The sequence below is a fragment of the Podarcis raffonei genome, chromosome 5, assembly GCF_027172205.1.
Source record: "Podarcis raffonei isolate rPodRaf1 chromosome 5, rPodRaf1.pri, whole genome shotgun sequence".
Taxonomy (NCBI): domain Eukaryota; kingdom Metazoa; phylum Chordata; class Lepidosauria; order Squamata; family Lacertidae; genus Podarcis; species Podarcis raffonei.
In genome coordinates, this window is record NC_070606.1 from 80,027,461 (window position 1) to 80,052,783 (window position 25,323).

The 25,323-nt window shown below is 43.8% G+C and overlaps 1 protein-coding gene across 8 annotated transcripts in view; it reads right to left on the bottom strand.

Moving 5' to 3' along the window:
* The window catches only part of PLCH1 (phospholipase C eta 1), a 144,308-nt gene that overhangs the window by 55,844 nt on the left and 63,141 nt on the right, over window positions 1–25,323 (bottom strand). For 7 of the 8 annotated variants that reach the window (XM_053390329.1, XM_053390334.1, XM_053390328.1 and 4 more), the window contains 4 exons: window positions 17,046–17,192; window positions 15,219–15,462; window positions 11,491–11,620; window positions 6,454–6,624 (listed from right to left, as the gene is read on the bottom strand). In XM_053390329.1, coding sequence (XP_053246304.1) covers window positions 6,454–6,624; window positions 11,491–11,620; window positions 15,219–15,462; window positions 17,046–17,192 — 692 coding nt within the window. The remainder of the gene's footprint in view (window positions 1–6,453; window positions 6,625–11,490; window positions 11,621–15,218; window positions 15,463–17,045; window positions 17,193–25,323) is intronic. The other variant, XM_053390333.1, reaches the window with a different exon arrangement.

Genomic DNA, 25,323 nt, shown 5'->3' on the forward strand with positions numbered 1-25,323 from the left:
TCAACAGTGTCTAAACCACGGGTAGCCAACCTAAGGCCCGGGGGCCGGATGCAGCCCAACTGCCTTCTCAATCTGGCCTGTGGATAGTCTGGGAATCAGCGTGTTTTTACATGAGTAGAATATGTCCTTTTATTTAAAATGCATCTCTGGGTTATTTGTGGGGCCTGCATGGTGTTTTGACATGAGTAGAATGTGTGCTTTTATTTAAAATGCATCTCTGGCTTATTTGTGGGGAATAGGAATTCGTTCATTCCCCCCCCTCCAAAATATAGTCCGGCCCCCCACATGCTCTGAGGAACAGTGGACCGGCCCCCTGCTGAAAAAGGTTGCTGACCCCTGGTCTAAACTACTGTGGTCAAGCAATATGTGATCAACTCGGGAGAGTGCAATCCCTAACCAGGGCAGGCAATTGGCCAACTTATCAGACACAGGAACCACACAACACACAGTGCCTGTCTTGTCAGAATTCAAGATCAGCTTGATCTATGATAAGAGCTGCTAATTTTCAGATCTGCCCCTTAATGTCCTGCATTGTAATCCTTGATGAGTGGGGAACAGCTACAGTTTTTCAGTAGTGGGGAATATGCTTTCTGCCATTTGGTATGCAACAGCAGTGTACTGAGGTCAACGGTGAAGTAATGGATCAGGACTGCATAATTTACTTTAATTGGGCACAGTGGTTCTAAATTCAAGTACCTAGCAACACTGAAACATGATTCAGGTTCATAATATAAAATAATAAAATGGTTCATCACATCATTTAATACAGGGGTCAGCAAACTTTTTCAGGTCTGTCCATCACACCTTGTGGGGGGGTGGACTATATTTTTAATATATATGCATACTGTAATTAAAGGTAAAGGGGCCCCTGACCATTAGGTCCAGTCATGACCAACTCGGGTTTCGGCACTCATCTCGCTTTATTGGCCGAGGGAGCCGGCGTACAGCTTCCGGGTCATGTGGCCAGCATGATGAAGCCGCTTCTGGCGAACCAGAGCAGCGCACGGAAACGCCGTTTACCTTCCCGCCGGAGCGGTTCCTATTTATCTACTTGCACTTTGATGTGCTTTCGAACTGCTAGGTGGGCAGGAGCTGGGACCGAGCAACAGGAGCTCACCCTGTCGCGTGGATTCCAACCGCCGACCTTCTGATCGGCAAGTCCTAGGCTCTGTTGTTTAACCCACAGCGCCACCCACATCCCAATTACTGCAATTAAGAGGGTGCTAATTTAATAAATCAAAAATCTTACAAGGACTCAGCAAAATTTAGTCAAAATGAAACATATTTAAATTCTACTGATTTCTGTGGAAAGAGGAGTATAACACTTCCCATGGAAATCATTGGGGCTCAACAGCACTGCAGTGTAGCTGGATCAGAACCCAACGTTTTCGATATCTAGTCATTTCTACAGATTCAATTGTCCGAGCGAAGTCAAGCTGTACTTATCGCTTCCAGTTCAGCTCATGAGATTAGTATGGATGTCAAAGCCTATTGGTTTCCAGAGCATTACATATATACACTACAGACATAGTTAAATAATAAGCTCAGCATTTCGCAGGTGCTGAAGCTAATCTGAATTATCTTGGTTTAATCCACATGGTGATCAGAATGTGAGACCTACAGGAGTAAAATTATCCCCCAGAAAAAGCAATATTTGGTACAAGATGTCAGGAACTAGGGACTAAGAAACTAGAGTTTCTTAGTCTGTGCAGAGGGAATACGTATGAAGTACAGCAAGGTTAAACAGGGAAGACTAGAAGGAATATAATCTAAATCTGGGAATCCAACCAGCCGCCACATTCATTCATTCAGTGCATAAACTGCCTTTTAACAGTAGCTAGGCAGCATACAAGACAGAACAAATCCATCAGAGTTATAATAAAATGCAATTAGGATGCAGCAAAAACACAACTATGAAACCAAAGCAAATCACTTTAAAGCAAAGAGTGGAAAAACAAAACACTGCACAGACACAAAAAGTAAGGCAGAAGACAAAGTAGCAAAAAGAAATTCTCAGTTAAAGCAATGCAATGTATAATGAAAAGGGATGGGGAGTTTTGTAGCAATGAGTGGTTTTTGTCTAGTGCTGAAGAGACATCAAATTTGGTGCTGGGAGGGCAATCCACAACCATGGAGACACAGTGCCGGGTTGGAAAAAGAATTTCTCTCTTGTAGTTACCTAGCTAGATGTTGTTGTTGTTTATTTATACCCCGCCCATCTGGCTGGGCTTCCCCAGCCACTCTGAGCGGCTTCCAACAAAATATTAAAATACAGTAATGCATCAAACATTAAAAGCGTTCCTAAACAGGGCTGCCTTCAGATGCCTTCTAAAAGTTTGGTAGTTATTTTTCTCTTTGACATCTGGTGGGAGGGCATTCCACAGGGCGGGTGCCACTACCAAGAAGGCCCTCTGCCTGGTTCCCTGTAACTTGGCTTCCTGCAGTGAGGGAACCGCCAGAAGGCCCTCGGGACTGGACCTCAGTGTCCAGGCAGAATGATGGGGGTGGAGACACTCTTTCAGGTATATTGGACTGAGGCCTAGTTAGATTTGACTAAGTACCATGTAAACATCCTTGGGTCCTAAAAACTGACGGTCATCCAACAAAAATAGGACCAGACAGTGCCCTGGGCATTTCTGCATTCATCACAGGATTCAAAATGTGGCAATTTAAAGTTAGCTTGTTTCAAACAAACCAGAGTTAACTTTAACTACAGCTTGTTTGTTTAGACAAAAGGAAAAACTGAGGTTAAACAAAAATTAAACAAAAATGGAAGGGAAAGCTTTCCATTATACAGTGGTACCTCGGGTTAAGTACTTAATTCGTTCCGGAGGTCCGTTCTTAACCTGAAACTGTTCTTAACCTGAAGCACCACTTTAGCTAATGGGGCCTCCTGCTGCCGCCGCGCTGCTGGAGCACAATTTTTGTTCTCATCCTGAAGCAAAGTTCTTAACCTGAGGTAATATTTCTGGGTTAGCGGAGTCTGTAACTTGAAGTGTATGTAACCTGAAGTGTATGTAACCCAAGGTACCACATTATTATTATTATTATTATTATTATTATTATTATTATTATTCCAGCTTTTCCTGCCATTATCACAGTCCTTGGCTTTGCTGGTTGAAGCTGATGAGTTTTCTAGGCCAAAACATCAAGAAGGCACCAGGTTGGTTGGTGGAGGCTGGCTTAAGATTTTTTCCTCTTTAGGAAGTAATTTATGTATTCTTTTATGCGGTGCTGTGATCATCAAATAAAGTGTTCTAGAAATATTATACTGTGCTAAATATGGGTGATAAGAGAGTCCGTCCGTATTCTGTAGTAATGGTTAGTGTTGGATGGAGACCTTAGAGACCAGGGGTTCAAATCCCCACTCGGCCATTAAGCTCACTGGGTGACCTTGGGGCAGTCACTAACTCAGTAAACCTACCTCACAGGGTTTTTGTGAGGAGAAAAGTACAAAAGTACAAAAAAGAGGAGCCATGTATACAACCTTGAACTCCTTGAAGGAAAAGTGTGATAATGATTTTATCATGAACCAACCCAACTCCTAGAGTGGTCAAAGTTCCACAGGATACTTGCAAACAAAATAAATATACATATTACTTGTTTTTAAACAGAGAGGGAATCAGGGAAGGATGTTGGACTAGATGGGCCTTGGACCCGATCCAGCAGGGTTCTTCCTTACTTATTAATGCTGCTTCATGGCAGCAAACCTGGATAACTCAGCTAGTTAGAGCATGATGCTGATAATGCGAAGGTTGCAGGTTCAATCCCCGTATGGGACAGCTACATATTCCTGCATTGAAGGGTTGGACTAGATGATCCTCAAGGTCCCTTCCAACTATGATCCTATGAAATATGCAACAACTGTATACTGCAAAATAGACTGTTTTGTCAATTTGCATTTCTTAGTACAGAAAGTATTGATCTGATGTGGAGAGATTGTTCCTATTCTGATTAATACAAGAGTGTTCTGGAAAGTTTTCTTTCTATGTGAAGGAAACAGGCAGAGAGTTCTTGTTTGGATTATTCCTTCTGGGAAGCTGAGTACAGCTGGTTTAAACTGGTTATGTTATCTTTTTGTCAAGGTCGTGCTGACTATAATAGTAGGGCCAGAAGGAGCCTGGGTTTCACTCACTTTCTCCTTCTGTCTCTTTGTTCGGGATTCTATTCTGTATGCTATAGTCTTAAGGTTTAGACTTATTATAAGCATTCTAAGTTCTACTGTAAGTGCTGCAATAATAATAATAATAATAATAATAATAATAATAATAATAATATTTTATTTATATCCCGCCCTCCCCAGCCAAAGCCGGGCTCAGGGCAGCTAACAACAGTCAAATAATCCAACATTCTAAAAACATTTCATTATAAAAATTAATTAAAATCAAATTGATGGCAACCGTTAAGCAAAATTCTGTGCAGATTGCCAGAGGAGGGAGTCAGGCTGCGCCCTGACCAAAGGCCTGGTGGAACAGCTCTGTCTTGCAGGCCCTGCGGAAAGATGTCAGGTCTCGCAGGGCCCTAGTCTCTTGTGACAGAGCAACTGGATTTTTATGGACTGTGCCAATCCTGAACATTTTGGATTTGTGACCATTATGCTCATTTGCCTTCAGTAGCAGTAAAGCTCTGCTGGATGAAATACAGTGGAACCTCGGATTGCGAACGTGATCCGTGCAGGAGGCACATTCGCAACACGCAACGTTCGCAACCTGCAGTGGCGCATCTGCGCATGCACGGGTCACAATTCAGCACTTCTGCGCATGGGCAAAGCGCGATTTAGCACTTCTGTGTATGCGCCGAAACCTGGAAGTAACCCTTCCGGTACTTCTGGGTTCGGCGCAGTGCGCAACCCGAAAACGCGTAACCTAAAGCGTCTGTAATTAATACAGGTACCACTGTATTAATTTCCTCTGGTCTATTTTTTGGAAAATCTGCAACGTGTTTTAATTTCTTTCCTCCTCCGGAGATGGCGCGACATGTTTTCCCTGCCCTCAAGCCAAAAAGCTGTGGTGTTTCTGCATGGTTGGCCCCAGAGCTTGGGCAAAAAATAAATGCCTAAAATGGAGCCTGTGCACCCTGGCTGCATAGTCCTGTACTGGACTAACTTCAACTGGTCAGTGAGCAGCAGCCTTCTCATTACCCTCGCCTCCGTGTTTCTCACACATCTTCTGTTACTCATTGGCAGCAGGTCAAGGCTCAGTGAGCTGCCCATCCCACTGGAACCCCTCCTTGTCTCCAGAAGGGAGGTCATAATGCTGACAATGCACACAGTCCTTTGAATGGATGGCAGGTGTTTCTCAAAGCCACTGATCCAAGGTGAAGTAATGGAAACAATACGACTGCCTTGCATGAGTTCACTCCAAAAGCACCTACGGAATTGCGATGGGCAGAGGGCAGAGAGGCTGGGCGCCTGACAGCTGACAAATGTATTGGTAATGAACAACAGATGACAAGCAGAAGCCGGGAGCAGCAGTGAAACAAAAAACCAATTATTTACAACAGGTGTGGGCAGTGTCTACTGCCCGTGGCCCACAAACAGATTGATGAAGTCCACAGTCTGCCTTACTGGATCCCTCAAAAGTCCCAACCTTTTAAAAGTACCGTATTTTTCCACGTATAAGACAACCTCTTTTTTCTGAATATATTTTTTGTGATAAATTGAGGGTCGTCTTATACACGGGTTAATATGCTAAGTAAGCGAGGGCTGGTGCCATGGAGGTAGCAGGTAAATGTCGGGGAGGGGGCTGCTTACCCGCTCACCTGTATTTGGTGAGTGCCAGTATGCGGTGTATTACGGCACCAGTTCCGTCGGCCAGAGCGGGGGATCGTCGAAAAGCTGCTCAACAGCTCAGCGAACTTACAAAAGAAGCTCAACAACTGTTGAGGGCTCCCAAAAATAGGGGTTGTCTTATACATGGGGTTGTCTTATACACGGGAAAATACGGTATACCTCTCTCCGTGCTATAGAAACATGTTTGGTGCAAAAGTTATATTTCCAGCACAGGCGACTCCTTCACTCTGCCAAACTAAATTTGCTGACAGGTAAGAATTGCAAATCCTTACCTGGCAGCGCATGTTTTTGCCTGCTAGAGGACATTTAATTGCTCAAGATCCAGAAAAGGGCACTTGTGCCCATTTATTTAACAAATGTATAGGGCACAAGATTCCCAGGGCATCATATAACAAAAGCAGGACAATAAAGACCATATAGAATCAATAAACAATTTATAGACTGTCAATATCAATATCTGTCAAGGGGTCCAAACACAAGGGAAAATAATTGGTAAATATTTTCAAGACAAATGAATGCAAAATTATTTCTTCCTTGTACGGCTGACTTCACTTTCTCCATCTCAAAAGCCTTCGAGGCTGGACATTGAGACAGAAGCAGAAGACATTTTGATATGCGTGAATGGAAAGACGGAATCTACATTTATTTCTTGGTTTTCCTACCTTTTGTTCCACTTTCAGAAACTGAGCAAATTCCTCGACAGTGAGGTGGTCTTTCTTGTCGCTGTAGCTCAAAAGCAGTAAGTAGAGGTCACGCCTTAATGACATCATCTTGTAAAACACAGAAAATTCTTCAAAGGTCAAGGTTCCCTGGTTCTCATCGGTGTCGGCCTCCTGAGGAACAAGCATAACCAATTATGTGTGCTGGGTAGCATGGCAGGCTGTTCACAGTAGGAAAAGATAATTGTGAATACCCATGTGACTCAATTCAGACTTAATTTAGATCTGGGGCCCTCCATATGTTGCTATACAATTCCCATCACCCCTGACCATTGGCCACATGGGTTGGAGATGCAACCTGGAGTCTGATGAAATCTGGAGGGAGAAAGGTTCTCCATCCATTGTATAACCATCATTTAGAATTCCAAACCACAGTTTGAGCTTCCAAACACACCACAGGCAAACCATACTTAGAGCTGCTTATTTGCTTTTGTTTTCCACCCTCTTGGCACTCCATTTCATACCTTTCTTTGTGCTACAGCAGCCTCTGAATGCATAACAATGACCATAAGCGTGGCTTGAAATTCACACATCAGACAAAACTATAACAAACCTAGGGGTCTTATCTGAGGACTCAGCTACATTAGTCAAGAAACAGCATTTTGAATGTGTTCTAAACATGCAACACCAGATGGTGCCAGAGAGCAAAAGAAATTTCAAAGCGTTTTCCCATAGTGTTTTTTTCTTTTGCGATAACGATTTACATTCTGACTTATTGATATCATTTTTTCCCCTGTGTGTAGATCCACCTTGAGCCAATGAATCACTTCCCATGCCATGCAAAACCATAGTTTCTTTTTAAACAATGGTTTAATCATGAACACACCTTCCCACACTGTGGCACAAACAAGCCATGGCATGTTTGTTATGTTGCAAAACCTCAGTCATGGTTTGCTTCTTCTTCTTTTCCAAATAAACTACGAGCAGTAATCCAGAAATAGCCTCCTGACTTACAGTTTGTGACTTGTTTCAAGCAAAACACTGTACTAAGGCTTGGTTGTGTCATGCACAGAAGAGGAGAAGGAAGCCATTCATGGTTAAACCATGGTTTGGAACCAGCTATGGTTTGGTGTGATGGGCAAACCAGCCTGAGGCATCAACCAATCCCAAATCCCAGCCATTCCTGTTATTGTCATTCAGCAGCTGTTCCGTATGCCAACAGCACACCAAGCCAGGAGGGACATTCAAATGTCTCTGCTGCATGTGTCAACCTAAATGCATGCAGTGTTTACATAGCAGCAGCCTGAGTCACCAGAGCTAGGCAGCAGTGGAGGACAAATAGTGAGTCACAAGCTGGGAGAGATGCCAGAAGTGGGGTCCAGAGCCAGAGCCAGAAGGAAGGCCAAAGTAGCAGAAAATGGGCTGTGACAGACAAGTGATGGAGATCAAAAAAAGGATTAAAGGCTGAACTGGAAGGAATCCCGATCTCCCAGAAAACGGGATAGAGTTGACAGCATTCAAATATAATAGTAGTATAGTAGTAGTAGTAGTAGTAGTAGTAGTAGTAATTTATTATTTATACCCCACCCATCTGGCTGGGTTTCCCCAGCCACTCTGGGTGGCTCCCAACAGAATATTAAAAACATGATAATGTTAGCAATTTCGCTCCTCCGATGCTGCATTTGTGATTGGTGTAAATCACATGCCTGTCTGAGAAGAATGTGGGAAACGGAAGACAGTCTTATCTCCTACGCTGTATGTACTTTGTAATGTACTTTCATTTTTACTTGTGCCTGTTGTTCTCTTGGAACTGGAAAGAACGGACACTATTATGCTTTTGTCTGTACATACTGTGTAAATAAATAGTAGATTAAACATTAAAAACTTCCCTAAACAAAGCTGCCTTCAGATGTCTTCTAAAAGTCAGATAGTTGTTTATTTCCTTGATATCTGCTGGGAGGGCATTCCACAGGGCGGGCGCCACTACTGAGAAGGTCCTCTGCCTGGTTCCCTGTAACCTCACTTCTCACAGTGAGGGAACTGCCAGAAGGCCCTCGGCGCTGGACCTCAGTGTCTGGGCTGAACGATGAGGGTGGAGACGCTCCTTCAGGTATACTGGGTAGAGGCTATTTAGGGCTTTGAAGGTCAGCACCAACACTTTGAATTGTGCTTGGAAACATACTTGGGAGCCAATGTAGGTCTTTTAGGACTGGTGTTATATGGTCTCAGCGGCCACTCCCAGTCACCAGTCTAGCTGCCGCATTCTGGATTAGTTGTAGTTTCCGGGTCACCTTCAAAGGTAGTGCCATGTAGACCACGTTGCAGTAGTCTAAGCGAGAGATAACTACGAAAGCAACACTGATCAGCATTCAAAATGTCCCCTGCTAAATCCCACACGAAAGATTCAGCATGGTTAGAGCGTTGGACTATTTGGAGGGAGACCCGGGTTCAAACTCCAAATTAGCCACAAAGCTCACTGGGTGATCTTGGGCCAGTCACTATCTCTCAAGCCTAGCCGCCCTCACAGAGCTGCTGTGCAGAGAAAAGGGGGAAATCGCTGACACGACCTTGAGCTTCTTGAAAGGAAAGGTAACAAAATAAAATAATTTAACAAAGGTAATATCTTCAAATACATTGATCCCCAGCTCCACTGAGTTGAATGGGACTTATACCCAAGAAAATGTATAGCAGCCTTAAATATGAGGCTTAAATGTCAGGCTTTGAATGAAAATCAGCACAGTGCTGCCTCTGAATTTTACACCTAATTGTGGGAGGCTGGGGGGGGGGGTGAGTGGAATTCCACGGTCTCAAATTGTTTCATTTCTGCTGCCAAAATGCTATTCAAGAACATTAAAAGCCTGCAACAACAGAGGACTCAGGGGGAGAAATATCAAAACACTAACTCTACTTTTGATTGCTGTTTTTGAATCTGTCCTGAGGGAAGAAAGGTGCATAACCTGCTACATGCTATTATGGATTTTTTTATTTTTCAAAAAACCCAACAACTTTCAGCATCTGCTTAAGAGGATTTGCTTGGGATTTACAAAACATTTCACAGTAGTTCTTCCAAAGTACACTCTTCTTTTGTGTAGTTAAGTCCCCAGAGTAACAAGCTTTCAATGAAGGAAGTTTGGCTTTCCTTGCTAAGTTTCAGGCAGCTGGCTGAAAGCCATTCCAGAAGGGAGAGTGGAAAAAGGGTTCCTCATTATGTGTCGGGCATACATGTAATGTTGATGGAGTGGGAGCAGTGCAGGCACACTTTTAATGCTGCTCCCACCATCCAGGTCTAACAACCATTGAGTAGAGCACAGCTTTCTGCAGAGGAATTCAAACAGGCAAACATCTGATCACATGTACGGGTTCCATGCAATGGAGCACTTGTCCCAAACAGTCGAAGCCCCTAGGCATGAACTGGTGCTTGTGCGTTTGAGTTTATTTGAAGATGAACAGCACACAGTTCTTGCAGGAAATAAAGACCCAAGAGCAGTGTCAAAAAGCACAGTCCAAATCCACCATCATTACAGATTTCCCCTACACATCAAATTAAAGAGTGGGATGCATTTGGGTGTGGGCTGTTGAGCTCCTTTACCTCGGCATGCAGGGCATGCAAACAAAGAATTTGTTCACACGTTCTTTAAACTTCCTCAGAGTAAAAGGAGGGTGGTGCTGCTGCCACCAGAACAGCTATACCCCTGTCAGTCTTGGGACAAAGGCCCAGCCATGACCCAGCTCTCTGGAGGAGCCAACCTTCTTGTAAGACTCCAAGACTGATTAAAAAAACCTAATGAGTGAATGCTATAAAGACAGTATGGCCTTCCGTAACTGTTGGAGGGCTGCAAGTTGCCCCGCCACAGCCACACAAAGGGATAAAGGGAATGCAATTCACAATCACAGTACCTTTGGTCAATCTGCCTGCAAAACTTCCCACTTCCCTTGCCTATCTCCCCTGCTCCTGAGAAAGAGCAGCCATCTCAACACACAGTGGGAGTTTCAAAACATATGTAATAAATGCTGTTGCATCCCATTAAAGTTAGTATTTGCTTGTTTGCACATCCTCACATTTGTGCCCCACTTAAGGAGATACATGGTTCTTCTCCTCCTTGTCGTGAAAAGGTAAAAGGTAAAGGACCCCTGAACGGTTAAGTCCAGTCAAAGGTGACTAGGGAGTGCGGCACTCATCTTGTTTCAGGCCGAGGAGCCGGCGTTTGTCCACAGACAGCTTTCCAGGTCATGTGGCCAGCATAACTAAACCGCTACTGGCGCATGAAGGACTGTGATGAGTGCCAGAGCACACGTAAATGCTGTTTGCCTTCCCACCACAGTGGTACCTATTTATCTACTTGCACTGGTGTGCTTTTGAACTGCTAGGTTGGCAGGAGCTGGGACAGGGCAACGGGAGCTCACCCTGTCATGGGGATTTGAACCGCTGACCTTCTGATTGGCAAGCCAAAGAGGCTCAGTGGTTTAGACCACAATGCCACCCATATCCCATGCAGTTGTATCCTCAAAACAACCCTGGGAGGTAGCTTAGACTGAGAGATAAAGAGTAACTGGGCCAAGGTGAGATTCCTAGTTCAGGGGGGATTGGAATCTAGACCTCCCAAAGTCCAAGAGTAACCGCTACACTGCAATGGCTCTAATACTAGGGAGCTGTTAAGTTATGGGTGCAGAATGAGAAGGGAAATAGCACTGCTGTGTTCAAGGAAACTCACAGCACAATAGTGCAGCTAAATACAGAGGACACTCAAAGCAACTGGGTCTAAGAGCGATCAATCACTGGCCTCAACACAAAGCAGATTTCAGCATGCAGCCTGCAATTAATTAAATGTTATAATTCCTTGAGAGAGGCCTGATGCCAGATGTCAACAGTCCAGCAAGAGCCAGATGCTGACATGGCCACAATGATTAGCTTGTCCCCATCGTCTCTTCAATTAATGGCATCCCACAGCCTGCCCATTAATCTTCGTCGATACCCTCGGGATTCTCACCTTTCACGAGACTAACACTTAAGCTCCCGGGAGGGCAAGGAAAGATGCTCACCTGAAACATTTGTCTTACTTTCCTCCGGGGCAGGCTGACGTTCAGTTTATGCATCAACTGGTGAATCTCTTCAATATTCAGCAAGCCATCGCCATTCTTGTCTGCTTCCTGAAAGGTCTGCTTCACCCAAGTGCAGATGAATTAAGGAAAGGGTAAAAGGCTTGTACCAAAATGTTCCTAGCTTTGCTTTTGAATTATTGAAGAATGCAAAAGGAAAGAGGTGAGTTATATAAATCAGGCTCAGGCTGACAAACACACTATTTGGGGTGTGGCAAAGAGAAACAGTTCACACACGAAATTTTCCCCACAAGGGACAGCACACACACTGCAAATGTTTCCACCTCTCCATGCATGCATATACATGTACAGTGGTACCTCTGGTTACAAACTTAATTCGTTCTGGAGGTCCATTCTTAACCTGAAACTGTTCTTAACCTGAAGCACCTCTTTAGCTAATGGGGCCTCCTGCTGCTGCCGCGCCGCTGCACGATTTCTGTTCTCATCCTGAAGCAAAGTTCTTAACACGAGGTACTATTTCTGGGTTAGCGGAGTCTGTAACCTGAAGTGTATGTAACCTGAAGCATATGTAACCCGAGGTACCACTGTACACACACACACACACACACACATATATATATATATATATATATATATATATATATATTCAGTTTTCAGGGCAGTTGCTCTCACAAGGTTGTGTACATGGCAATATAAATCCACATTACACTCCTTAAAACAATTAAAATGTAACCAAGATGCAACAATGAAAAAAATGGATTGAAATAATAATGCATTTTGACTTCATTTTCAATTCACCTGCAACTAGGCCACACCTTCTTCCTGAGGGCAGACATCCCATAGATGTGGGGCTATGACTGAAAAGGCCCTACAGTTTAGCATTGCATACATGAGCCTCTGGCTTGTATGCCCCCCTGCTCAACACTTATGTGCATTTTTCCACTAACCACAGTTCTTTGTTCTCTTTAAGCCAAGAACTGTGGTTAGCCTTATACTGGATTTGCTGAAATGAGCCAAGGCCATAGCTTGAAGTGGGCTGGTTTCAATACATCCTAGTTAACACTCCCTACCATTGGTTCATCCTGATGGGAACGAGTGCAGTAAGCTTGTGCACAATGCCTCCTCTTCCTCCAGTATTCAGAAAGCACTGCCTCTAAACCAGAGAGATTCTGTTTCGCTGTAGCTAACATCCATAAATGTATTTTTTAAAAGCATTTGAACTAGTGGCTGCTCTCACATGTTGAGATAATCAATTACACAAACCAATTGTGTAGCGTGAGAGGAAACATACTTCCTTTTGCCACTTCCAAACCTACCCCAAAACAACTCAGCTGGATCGCCCCAAGTCCTAGCAATGTGTGAATGGGTGGCGTTGGAAAATTCCCCCTTTAATCCATTCTTGCACTCTTTTACCATATTCCCCCATGTGACATTGTCCTTTTTCCTGAACTTAAAACCTGCAAGCTCTTTAGATGTGCCTCACAGTGATGACAGGAACACAGAATGCTGCTGTATATCATTGGTATATCTTTATCTATATCTTTATCTATCTATCTATCTATATATATATATATATATATATATATATATATAAAAGGTAAAGGACCCCTGGACAGTTAAGTCCTGTCAAAGGCGACTATGGGGTTGTGACGCGCATCTCACTTTCAGACTGAGGGAGCCAGTGTCTGTCCACAGACAGCTTTCCGGGTCATGTGGCCAGCATGACTAAACCGCTTCTGGCACAACGGAACACCGTGATGGAAACCAGAGTGCACGGAAATGCCGTTTACCTTCCTGCCACAGCAGTACCTATTTATCTACTTGCACTGACGTGCTTTCGAACTGCTAGGTTGGCAGGAGCTGGGACAGAACAATGAGAGCTCACTCTGACACAGGGATTTGAACCACCAACCTTCTGATCGGCAAGCCCAAGAGGCTCAGTGGTTTTGACCACAGCGCCACCCGAATCCCTATCTAGTTCAGTCTACCTAGTATCTATCTAGTTCAGTGTTGTTTCCACTAATGGGCATCTTCTTTCCAGGGTCTCAGATGGAGATCTCCTCCAGCCCTACCTGCAGATGCTGAGAATTGAACCTGAGACCTTCTGCATGAAAAACAGAGGCACTACCACTGAGCTGAAGCCCTTCCCCATTTCCAGATACTTCCCTTGACCGCTGTGAGCCCTGCTATCTTCAATGGAGCTTCCTCCTTCGCAAGTATGTGGAGGATTGCAGTTTCAGTTGTTGTTTTGTCTACATTCCCCAGCTCTGCAATAGCCTCTTGGACAACCATCCAATTTCATGGAACCTTTCTCCTATTGGTTGCTTTCTCCCTCTGCCCTTCCCCCCCCCCAACTGATACACCCCCCTCAAATCCACATCCCCTGGTGGCTTCTGTTCTCTTCCCGCTCCAGCTGGAGCTGTTACAGGGGTCATTTCTCCCTGCCGCCTCCCCAGCTGCCAAGACCAATAACGCAAACAAGGCTTGAAGTCGCATTTCAGCACAACCAAACACACAGCAGCAACATGCAGGCCTCCAAAAGTCAGGGATAAATATAGAAAGTGCAGGAGTTTATGGAGCTTGTAATTTGCCACAAAAGGCTGGCAAGCGCTCCTCTGTCTTCCGACAGTCGGAGCTGAAATTTGGAGGTGGGGATTATCAGGTCTGAGAAAGCATCCCCTACTTTCGCAGTTCACTCGGGCAACCTGGGTCCAACAAAATGGGAGTCACAATCCCGTATCTTTGGTGGAGAATAATTTGTTTCATTTCCAACTAGTTTAATACTCTGGGGAAAAATAAATCTTCAAGTGAGTTTACCACCACCAACCACCCCTCCCTGAATTTACTCCAGCTTTGCAATGTCTTCTGTCCTTGTTTTGTCTTTAGCATATAGTGACATGAAAGACTGATTGAGTGATTGATTATCGGGAAATGCCTCCCACCTAGTTATTTTATTTTTCACCTTCCATTTTCCCTCTCTGCTTTGTCTCTGAGCAATCCTGGACCATCCGCAGTCCAGCTAACATAGTCCTAGCTTGAACTTTTACATTTCTTTTTTTCTAAAAGTGGTCACAGTCCAGGGATGCTTGCATGCAGGAAAAGCTAAAATGCAATACTGTACTAGTATAGTAACAAATTTTGCCTACCTGTAATGGTTATTTAATTCTGCCACCAAATGCAGATGCCTCACGCTACCTATAGATGGTGCAACTAAAATTCCAGGGCACTGCTGCCAAAGAGGATCTTGAGAAGGACTCAGCAGCTCACCAGGTTTTTTATTATTATTATTTAATCAGAATTAACAGAGACAAAGTTGTACAACCACAGTGGTTGTACAACTCTACATCTGTTAATCCTGATTACCTTCCAGAAAAAGGGAACGGGAGGAATATCACCCCACAGGGTGGTATCTAAGATATTAATAAAAAATAGCAAGCAAAAAAGCAAATCTTGGCAATCAAAAAACAAAGGCCTTTTTAAAAATATGACCAGAGGTGAAATCTAGGGCATACCTTGTACCTCAAAGCATGTCATGATGTGAGAGATGGAGAGACTGGCTCTCCAGGTGTTTCTGGATGACAACTCCCATCATCCTTGACCAAGCTGGTTGGGATGGAAGCTGCCATCCAATAATGTTTGGAGGCCCACAGGTTCTCCACCAACCAGAATCCCCAGACACGGAGCCAGAATCTAGCTTCCTGAAAGGATATTGATCGTGTGTTCTCTGTCGCTTGGCTAGAGAGTCCTCGTCGCTGATCCCAGCCATCAGGTACTTCAAGCCGGTGATCCAGGTGCGAGCTTCCTCTGGGTTGGAGGTGATCAGATCCAGCGACTCCATATGGTTGCCGTGGTAAATGGTGAAGCAGCAGCTCGGGTCAAAGTTGCCTTCAGCATGGCGATGGAATATTTCTGACTGCCGTCCTTCAGTCACTTTGTAGATGGAATCAATTATGACTGTAAAAGCAAGACAAGACTGTAAAAGCAAGACAAAACGGGGGGGGGGGGAGCCAAAAAGTGAAAGGGCTCAGATTCTTCAGGTTTCCATATTGTTCCTTGCAATTTAGCTAGCCTTGTACCTTGTACCTTGTACCATGAATGATTTTAGAGTGTTGTTTGTGTTGTACTTTTGTATTGTTTTATTGTTGTTAGCCGCCCTGAGCCCAGCTTCGGCTGGGGAGGGCGGGATATAAATAAAATTTATTATTATTATTATTATTAATGAGCTAGGCCGAAAATGATTAAAGAGAAGGTTTTTGGGTGGCTTTATAGAAGGCTCCTTGGTAGATATTGTGCAAAGTTGCATCCCTCTGAAGATGTAAATCACTCTTCCCTAACCTGATGCCCTCCAGATCCCTCACTATTGGTCATGTCAGCTGAGGCTGATGGGAGTTGGAGTCCAAAATGTCTGGAGAGTTAAGTGAGGGGGAGGAACAAAACAGGAACTTGTTAATTTTGGTTGCCCTTTTTTGAACATTTCCCAGCTCTACACCTATTATTATTATTATTTACAAAAGTGCGTCCATTGTCTCTTTTTTCAGGTTGTGTTTTCTACAGATCAGTTCTATTTGTTGTGAGACATTAGTGTTGTATGCAGTATAAGGAGGCGGGAAGAGAGGGGCAGAGAGGGGGTGGGTAGTAAAGCTTATATTCTTCTACTTAGAGTATGTTTGGGATTTTGTTTCAGAGTCACTTCGGTAGGTTCTCTTTCTGTTCGCTTGTTATATTTCCTTGGTAGTGAGACAGGTTGTGGGGGCAGCCTAGGGCTTGGCTGGCTGTCTTGGGTTGGCTGCAGTGAGGTTTGTTTCTGGTTGGGGGGGTGTTGTTGGGTCAAGTTAGCCACGCTGATTCGTATGCTGTCAGTACACTATCCTTTTTAAGGTGAGGCACCCAGAACTGTACCCAGTATTTGAACTACTAGGAGAGAGCTTTGGGATCAAATGCAATCCCACACTTCCCTACCCACATCTCTCCCCCTGCCAATCTTAAGCATAGTTAAGTTTTATATGGCGCTGGGGAGGCGGGTGGCGCTGTGGGTTAAACCACAGAGCCTAGGACTTGCCGATCAGAAGGTCAGTGGTTCGAATCCCCGTGACAGGGTGAGTTCCTGTTGCTCAGTCCCTGCTCCTGCCAACCTAGCAGTTCGAAAGCACATCAAAGTGCAAGTAGATAAATAGGTACCGCTCCTGCGGGAAGATAAACAGTGTTTCCGTGCGCAGCTCTGGTTCGCCAGAAGCGGTTTAGTCATGCTGGCCACATGACCCAGAAGCTGTATGCTGACTCCCTCGGCCGATAAAGCAAGATGAGTGCCGCAACCCCAGAGTCGGCCACGACTGGACCTACTGGTCAGGGGTTCCTTTACCCTTTACCTTAAACTTAACCATGGGGACAGGGTTTGAATGTGACAAGTAAGTAGACAGGGGATTTCGGCCACATGAAAGGGGCTAGGAGTGATGGATACGCACCTGCCCTTTCCAAATTAAAAAAAAGGATAGACCTAAAAGACGCACACACAAAAACACATCTTAGAAAGAACTTACTTTTTGCTTTTTCGCTTTTTCTGGATGGCCTCCATCGGATGCAAGTCCTGTGTTCATCAAGGTAAAAAAGGCGCACAAGTCCTTTGGCTCCACTCTTCAGTTTAACCATCTGAGTCCCAGACTGCATTACACTCATGCATCTTTCAACTGAGGGGAGGCGGGGGAAGAGAACACAACAAATATAGCTGAGAGAGTGATTTGATGCCTAAGTAATTACTGCAGTGCTTATCAACAGAATAAATACTGCATAATCCTTTTATTTTTCATCTGATATGAAGGAAAACTGGGGATTAATCGGCCTCTGAAAACATTTGTAACATTAGAATGAAGCCTATTTAAGAAATTATAACTAGCATTGAGCATTTGTCCTGCATTCATCCCGATTTGCTTACAGGGTGTGTGTCACACACACACACACACACACACACACACACACAATGTTCCTGTAATCATCTGTTCATTCCACACGTTTCAGGGCATTTAGTCTTCACTTGTCTAGCCACAAAAAGTTTGTGTTTTAAAACAGACTTGTACTACAGTATTGTACTTAGGGCTGCCATATTTCAGAAAGTAACCCAAAAGTTTTATGAACCCAATTTTTTACCAAAACGCCAAAAATTTCGATTGGCTTGCCTAAAATCCAATACAAAGTGCCACATTTCAGAAATTCCCCCCAGACGTCATTTCTGCCTTTGAAATCCCAGTAATGTCTAGGAAAATCCGGACCTATAGTGGACCTAGATGTACTCCAAACCTAAATTTCCAGTACGCTTTTGAAATCTTCCCACAAAATACTGACAGTCTGCAGATGACCCATCTCATAACTGTAAATCCAAGGGTTTCTGGTACTTTTCTACTTCTGCCGATACAAATCTTTTAAAGTGTCCCGTTTTAATCTCTATACAGTTTAGGCAACTTAAATTCCAATTTATAAAAACAGCACCTGTGATATGGCAAGTCAAAAAAATATTTTAGGGTGCTTCTCCCTCCACCCCATACACATGCAAATGCCAAACCTTTAACATACCCATTTCTCCCTAACAATATATGCTCTTGGTTCAAGTTTAAACATAAGTACATAAACTCTCTCCCATTTCTCTCTGCTTATGTGACCCTGTTCATGCAATTCAAACTCCAAGAGCAGAGAGTGACTCTTACACAAGCTAAGTGCAGAATCCGCTACGTGAAAGAGCTTTCTATAAATCAGAACAGATTCAGAGGAGGGCAATTAAGATGGTCAGTGGCATGGAAAACAAGTCCAATGAGAAAAGACTGGGACTGCCTATGCTCAGCCTGAAGAAGAGAAGACTCAGGGGGACATGTTAAGATTCTTCAAATACCTGAAGAACCGTCACATAGAAAAGGGCAAAAGACTTGTTCCCTGTTGTCCGCAAAGACAGGACTCCATCTGACAGGCTGAACTTACAGGAAGGAAGATACCTGAAATCTCACAACTGTGAGAGCTGTTTGACAATGGAACTGATGAGTCATTAGCCACTAGGGCTAAAAGCAGCTTTTATAAAGGGGAAGATGGTGTCAGTTGGGGAAACCAGGAAAGGAAAGGAATTAATCCAAACTTCCCTCAACACCACTGTTTCCCATTTATGGTGGTTTTGAAGAAAGGGGTATTAAGAGAGCAGACTTACGGATTTCCTGCATTACATGAAGTCTGGCCCTTGTTTTACAGCATTCTTCTATAGCATGTTGTATTATTTTACTGTTGTTAGCCACTCTGAGCCCAGCTTCATAGAGTTTCATAAAGTTTGACTCAGAACCTTCAAAAACATTATAATAACTTCCAGAGATGACCTGGTTACACTTATTCGTCAAACAATTGTACTTGCGTCATGCCACAGCAGAAAACCTACTTGTAGACAAGCCTGGCCGGTAACATTCCGAAAGGAAAATAAGACACAAATTTGTTCAAGAAAATTAATTTCCCCCTAACCATTAATGTATAAGAATGAATCACAACAGCCATCTTTCCTGAACTACTGGCTGGGACTGAAAAGGAATTATAGTTCAAAACGTCTGAAAGGCACCAAGCTGGGAAAGACTGCGCTAATATATGAGTTATGTTATCAAAAGACAATAACGGTACATGAAGAAAAAGTCTGTCCAGGAATGCAGTCTCTTTAGGAGGAGAAGGAGGGGTCACAAATGGGAATTCATCACAGAAAAAGATAAATACAAAATTCTTTGGCGCTAAACTGTATTACCAAATAACAAACCCATTAGGGCAGGGCAGGTTTTGTCTTGTTTGTTTTGATTATGCAATCCTAATTAGGAACAAGAAGTTTGAAAATCTGTATTATAAAGACAACTTGCTGCAGCACTTATTTGAGGGGGAGGGGAACTGAAAAGAACACATAATTTTGGATATACCGGCTTGTACAACTATCTAGCCTTAGATGATGGAATTAACATGCTAGCCATGAACAGGCAGTCTCTGTCGTTTCATATTTAAGTATTTCAGAACATTTGGTATATAATACACATGTATGTGCATCTGAAAATGATAGTCACTTATACAAAAACCAAATTGTGATATCGTTCATTTTTGTGTGTGAATGAAATCAACATGTGTGGAGCTTGTTATTTTTTTTTAGATTTTCAAGGGGGGGCAAAAATCGTGAGTACATACAGAAATGCGGTTGTTGCTTTTCTGTTCTGCAAATGACAGGAAACGACTGGTGACTCAAAAATTATATTTTCAACAAGGACTCAGCTAAGTAACACAGGGCTTTAATCTATAATCTGGCTGTGCCTGCAGACATATATGGAGGTTAGAGGTAAGCAAATCTTCTAACTTTTGAAAGCCTAACAAAAGCCTATTTTAGTCTGCACTTCTATTCTGGGAGTGCATTATCAAAAATTGCCTGACAATGGAACATCCTGCTACAAACAAAACCATGGCCATAGAAATCTGGTCCCATCCTCTGGGACCTTAGCATTAGAGTTAGTCAGAAGGGATTCTGGAGAGCACGTACCTCCGGTTACAAACTTAATTTGTTCCAGAGGTCCGTTCTTAACATGAAACCAGAGGTCCGTTCTTAACCTGAGGTGCGCTTTCCCTAATGGGGCCTCCCACTGTGTGCGTGCCTCCGGCGTGTGACTTCCGTTCACATCCCGGGGCAAAGTTCGCTTCTGGGCTAGTGGAGCTCATTACCTGAAGCATTCACAAGGAAGACGGTACATAACCAGATGTATAATAATAATAATAATAATAATAATAATAATAATAATAATTATTATTATTATTATTATTATTATTATTATTATTATTATTATTATTTTATTTATACTCTGCCCTCCCCAGCCAAGACCGGGCTCAGGGCAGCTGACAACCAATAATAAAAACAAGTTGATTAAAATACAATTTAAAAAACAAGATTAAAATACAACATTAAAACATTAGGATGCAGCCTCTTCACAGGAGGAGAAAGGAAAAAGAAAGAGGGGAGGGAATCAAACTGATTCTACTGTAGTCCAACTCCCTACTCAAAGCAGAATCCACAAGACAAGATTGAACTACAGCACTCAGTCTCTGCTTAGGGTCATGGAAGAATCACAGAATTGTAGAGTTGGAAGGAATCCCGAGGATCATCTAGTCCAACTGCCTGCAATGCAGGGATATGCAGTTGTCCCATATGGGAATCAAACCTGCAACCTTGGCACTATCAGCACCATGCCCCAACCAACTGACCTATCCCGGCAGTTTGTGGGTCATAGGAAGCTAACTTGTCCTGAGTCAGACCATTGGTACATCTAGCTGAGTACTGTCTACACTGACTGGAAGCAGCTTTCCAAGGTTTCCGCCAGGGATCTCTTCCAGTCCTACCTGGAGCTGTCATAAACATCCTGCATGGAAAACAGATGCTCTAACAGTGAGCAATGGGAGAAAAGCAATGACAAACCTAGATAGCATCTTAAAAAGCAGAGACATCACCTTGCCAACAAAGGTCCGTATAGTAAAAGCTATGGTTTTCCCAGTAGTGATGTATGGAAGTGAGAGCTGGACCATAAAGAAGGCTGATCGCCAAAGAATTGATGCTTTTGAATTATGGTGCTGGAGGAGACTCTTGAGAGTCCCATGGACTGCAAGAAGATCAAACCTCTCCATTCTTAAGGAAATCAGCCCCGAGTGCTCACTGGAAGGACAGATCCTGAAGCTGAAGCTCCAATACTTTGGCGACCTCATGAGAAGAGAAGACTCCCTGGAAAAGACCCTGATGTTGGGAAAGGTTGAGGGCACAAGGAGAAGGGGATGACAGAGGATGAGATGGTTGGACAGTGTTCTCAAAGCTACCAGCATGAGTTTGACCAAAGTGCGGGAGGCAGTGGAAGACAGGAGTGCCTGGCGTGCTCTGGTCCATGGGGTCACGAAGAGTCAGACACAACAACAACAACAAACAGTGAGCAACAACCCTTCCAGGGAAGGATAGCCCACCACTTCCCAAGGCAATTTAGGAAATTCAGCTGGTTGTTTAGACAAAATCTGCGTCCCTACAGTTTCCACCCTTTGGCTCTAGCCCCGGCCTCTTAAACAATGGAGAACAAATGTCCTTAAACTACTCCGTAACTGTGTGAACCCTAAAATCAAAGCTAAGCCATTCTCCTTTTTAAGCAAGAAAGTGGCAATTCTGTGATCTCTGTTTAGGAGGGACTTAGTTGCTAACAAGCACTACATAAAAGCGGACCACATAGCGACAATCCTTTATATTCTTACCTATAGTCCATTCCCTGGAACTCAGTGTGGCATACTTCCAAGCGAGCGTAAATTAAGGTTCAGCTGCCAGCCGTTTTATTTAGCAAATCGAAACAGCTGTTTTTGAACGACAGTCAAACTAAAAACAAAAGACGGATCTTGCTATTTAGGAAGGAATCACGCAAAAGCATGTGACACCAAACAATTAGTATTTGCTACTTAAATGGAATCAGCCCAACAGCACGCCCAAACTAATCACGCAAGCATTTCAAATAATCTTTTAAAAACAAAAACAGATCGGAGCGCCAGCAGCATCTGTCGAAATAAATAGCGTGGGAATCACACCTGACAGTGACATCCTGCTGCCGCCACCTGCCCTGCCTGTCTTCCGGTTCCCTGTTGCAAAGGGAGCACGTTGAATCTGAAACTCTGAAAGAGATACTAACCCATTTGAGCCAAGCGGCAAACTTGTGAAGTTCCCACGCTTCCCACCACATGGTAGACCTCTGAAGCCAGAGAAGACGCCATTGGAGAGCAAGGAGTCCAGATGTTGCTCAGAAGCTTCTCAAAACAGGCCGATGATATTTATTCCGCAGCCCCAAGCGACGCTTTGCGGCGCTGAGCAAATCAAAAGCTGCCGGACTGGGACAGCTAAGCTTCGAGTCTGAGTAGTAGCCCACACACGGCCTTATGTCCAAAGAGCCCTCTAATCTGTGTGGCAGCAGCAGCAGCAGCCAATACCACCTTCTGCTTGTTATTTATCCCTGTGTAAAATGAGGTCTTTTAACATCCTGAGATTGCCTTGGTACAGACCCTTGGTATTACTGAGTCGCTCGGATAACACGGCTGTGTGACACTGACCCCTCTGCAGCCTGTTTCCGAGCCAAAGGCCCGTTTCTAAGCAGTTTATGCCTCTCTTTGAATAATGCAAAGCCTGCAACCATAATAAAATTCAAGTGGGCCTGGTTTACAGCGTGCAAAGAGAGCACCAGAGGACGGCAGCAAACAATCCAAAAAGAGGAATTCCCTGGACTTTGGTGGTAGCTTCAAAACACACATATTCTCTGCAACCTTGAAAACACATTTGCACATCAAAGTGTGTGTGTGTGTGTGTGTGTGTGTGTGTGTGTGTGTGTGAACTGCTATACAGTGGTACCTTTGGTTAAGAACTTAATTCATTCTGGAGGTCCATTCTTAACCTGAAACTGTTCTTAACCTGAAGCACCACTTTAGCTAATGGGGCCTCCTGCTGCCGCTGCGCGATTTCTGTTCTCATCCTGAAGCAAAGTTCTTAACCTGAGATAATATTTCTGGGTTAGCGGAGTCTGTAACCTGAAGCGTCTGTAACCTGTAATCCAAAGATCTCAGGGTGGTTCACAGCATCAAAATACAATCTAAACACACAATGCATAATAAAAACAAGAAGAAAAACAAAGCAATCCAACAATCCCTCATCCAAACCTTCCCCTTTCTCCCCCTCCCCCCTTCTGCTCAAGGATGGAGCCAGAGCCTCCTCATCCTGTGAACCATTCATCTCATAGCATAAAATCCCTGGTTTGTGGGTCAAAACCCCCATTTGGTGGGGGAAACAAAGGGTTCCACCATTTAGTTAAATATGCATGTTGAATGCTTGGCATATAGCCTCCTTTCAGTATGTCTTGAAAAATGACAGCTCTCATTTTATTTATTTTCCACACCCAATTCTAGAACTTGCTCAGTCAGACAGGCCTCCTTCTTTGCGCCTGCCCGTCTTGGGAATTGGATCTAGAAACCCTTATAATTTCTTTTGATATAGATATAGATTTAGATATAGATATAGATATAGATATAGATGATATAGATACATTTTAAAAAATCATTTCTCATTTGGGGAGTGTTCTGTGGTACAGTGGTACCTCGGGTTACATACGCTTCAGGTTACAGACTCCGCTAACCCAGAAATAGTACCTCAGGTTAAGAACTTTGCTTCAGGATAAGAACAGAACAGAAATCGCACGGTGGCGGCACGGCAGCAGCAGGAGGCCCCATTAGCTAAAGTGGTGCTTCAGGTTAAGAACAGTTTCAGGTTAAGAATGAAACTCCAGAACGAATTAAGTACTTAACCCGAGGTACCACTGTACTCCCATCTCCCCAATCCCGCAAGACCCAAGAATGCAAAACGAAACACGGGAACTCTCCAAGGTCCTGCAAGTGCTCTGGGTACCATGAATTCATTCCCCCATAGTACTGACTCGGACCAGCAGTCACGTGCCTTTTTAGGCCTGTGAGTAGATTTGGATTTTTTTAAAGCAATTGCTGTGGACACCACCCACTCTGGTCATGCCCCCCACTACCACCCAAACCACCGAGACACACAAAGAGAGAGAATGCAGAAAAACTGAGCTTTTCCAAGGGATCTGGGTAGACATCAAATTCAGTAGAATTAATCTGACCCAAGAAAACGCAGCTGAAAGAGGAATTAGGAAAGAGCACTGCTCTTTTTTTTAAAAAAAAAAGATTGTTTCTGAGTTTTCAAAAGCAGCAGCATTCAAACAATAAAGAAACAAAGAGCAACGAGTGCATAGAGCACATTATCGCAGAGGGAATGAAATAAACAGAAGGATCAGTAGACCAGGGGTCAGCAAACTTTTTCAGCAGGGGGCCGGTCCACTGTTCCTCAGACCTTGTGGGGGGCCGGACTATATTTGGCGGGGGGGAATACCCCACAAATAACCCAGAGATGCATTTTAAATAAAAGCACACATTCTACTCATATAAAAACACGCTAATTCCTGAACCATCCACAGGCCAGATTTAGAAGGCAATTGGGCCGGATCCAACCCCCAGGCCTTAGTTTGCCTCCCCATGCAGTAGACTTTGTCAGGCATCACAATAAAATAGATTCATTTCCCCAAACCACAGTGGTACACAACCTGTGGTGCATGTGTCCATAGGTTTGTCCATCAATGACTATGGAGAACAGGTCTACCACTGGCAACATGGAACCTGCGTTTGCAATGGTGGAATTGCCATGGAATATTAGTGCTGGGGAGTAACTACAAGAGGAGACTATTGCCTCCAAGTTAACTTATAAAAACTTCATTTTCAACAGCAAAGTGAAGAAATTGCAGTTCATGATGCATTTCATTCTCACTTACAAAAGGTTCCGAAATAAATGCCCATCCACAAGGATAGTGGAAAGCCACTGACATGAGCCGAGTGGCAGCCACAACCTTGTGTTAAGAAGAAACAACTCTAGAGAACAAGAACATTTTATTAGAGTAGGCAGCATACATCAGCTTCTCTTTGAAAGAGATTGTATTCAGTTCCTGCTTCACCATGGTTCCCTGTTCACAGATAATGGGAAACTATGGTTCGCTATAACTTCATGGTTTGTTTTACTGTTTGATACAGGAAGGAGCAATGGGGTTGTGTGCAAGTGAACAAACCTCATGCACTTCCTAGTTAATTTAGCCAGGATTTGATCACCCAGATGCAGCCACTGTGTGCTGCTGCTCATAAGGGCAAGATCCAGCTAAGTCATACTCTGAGAGTGGTTGAAATAAATGATTGGCACAAATAAACACTGGC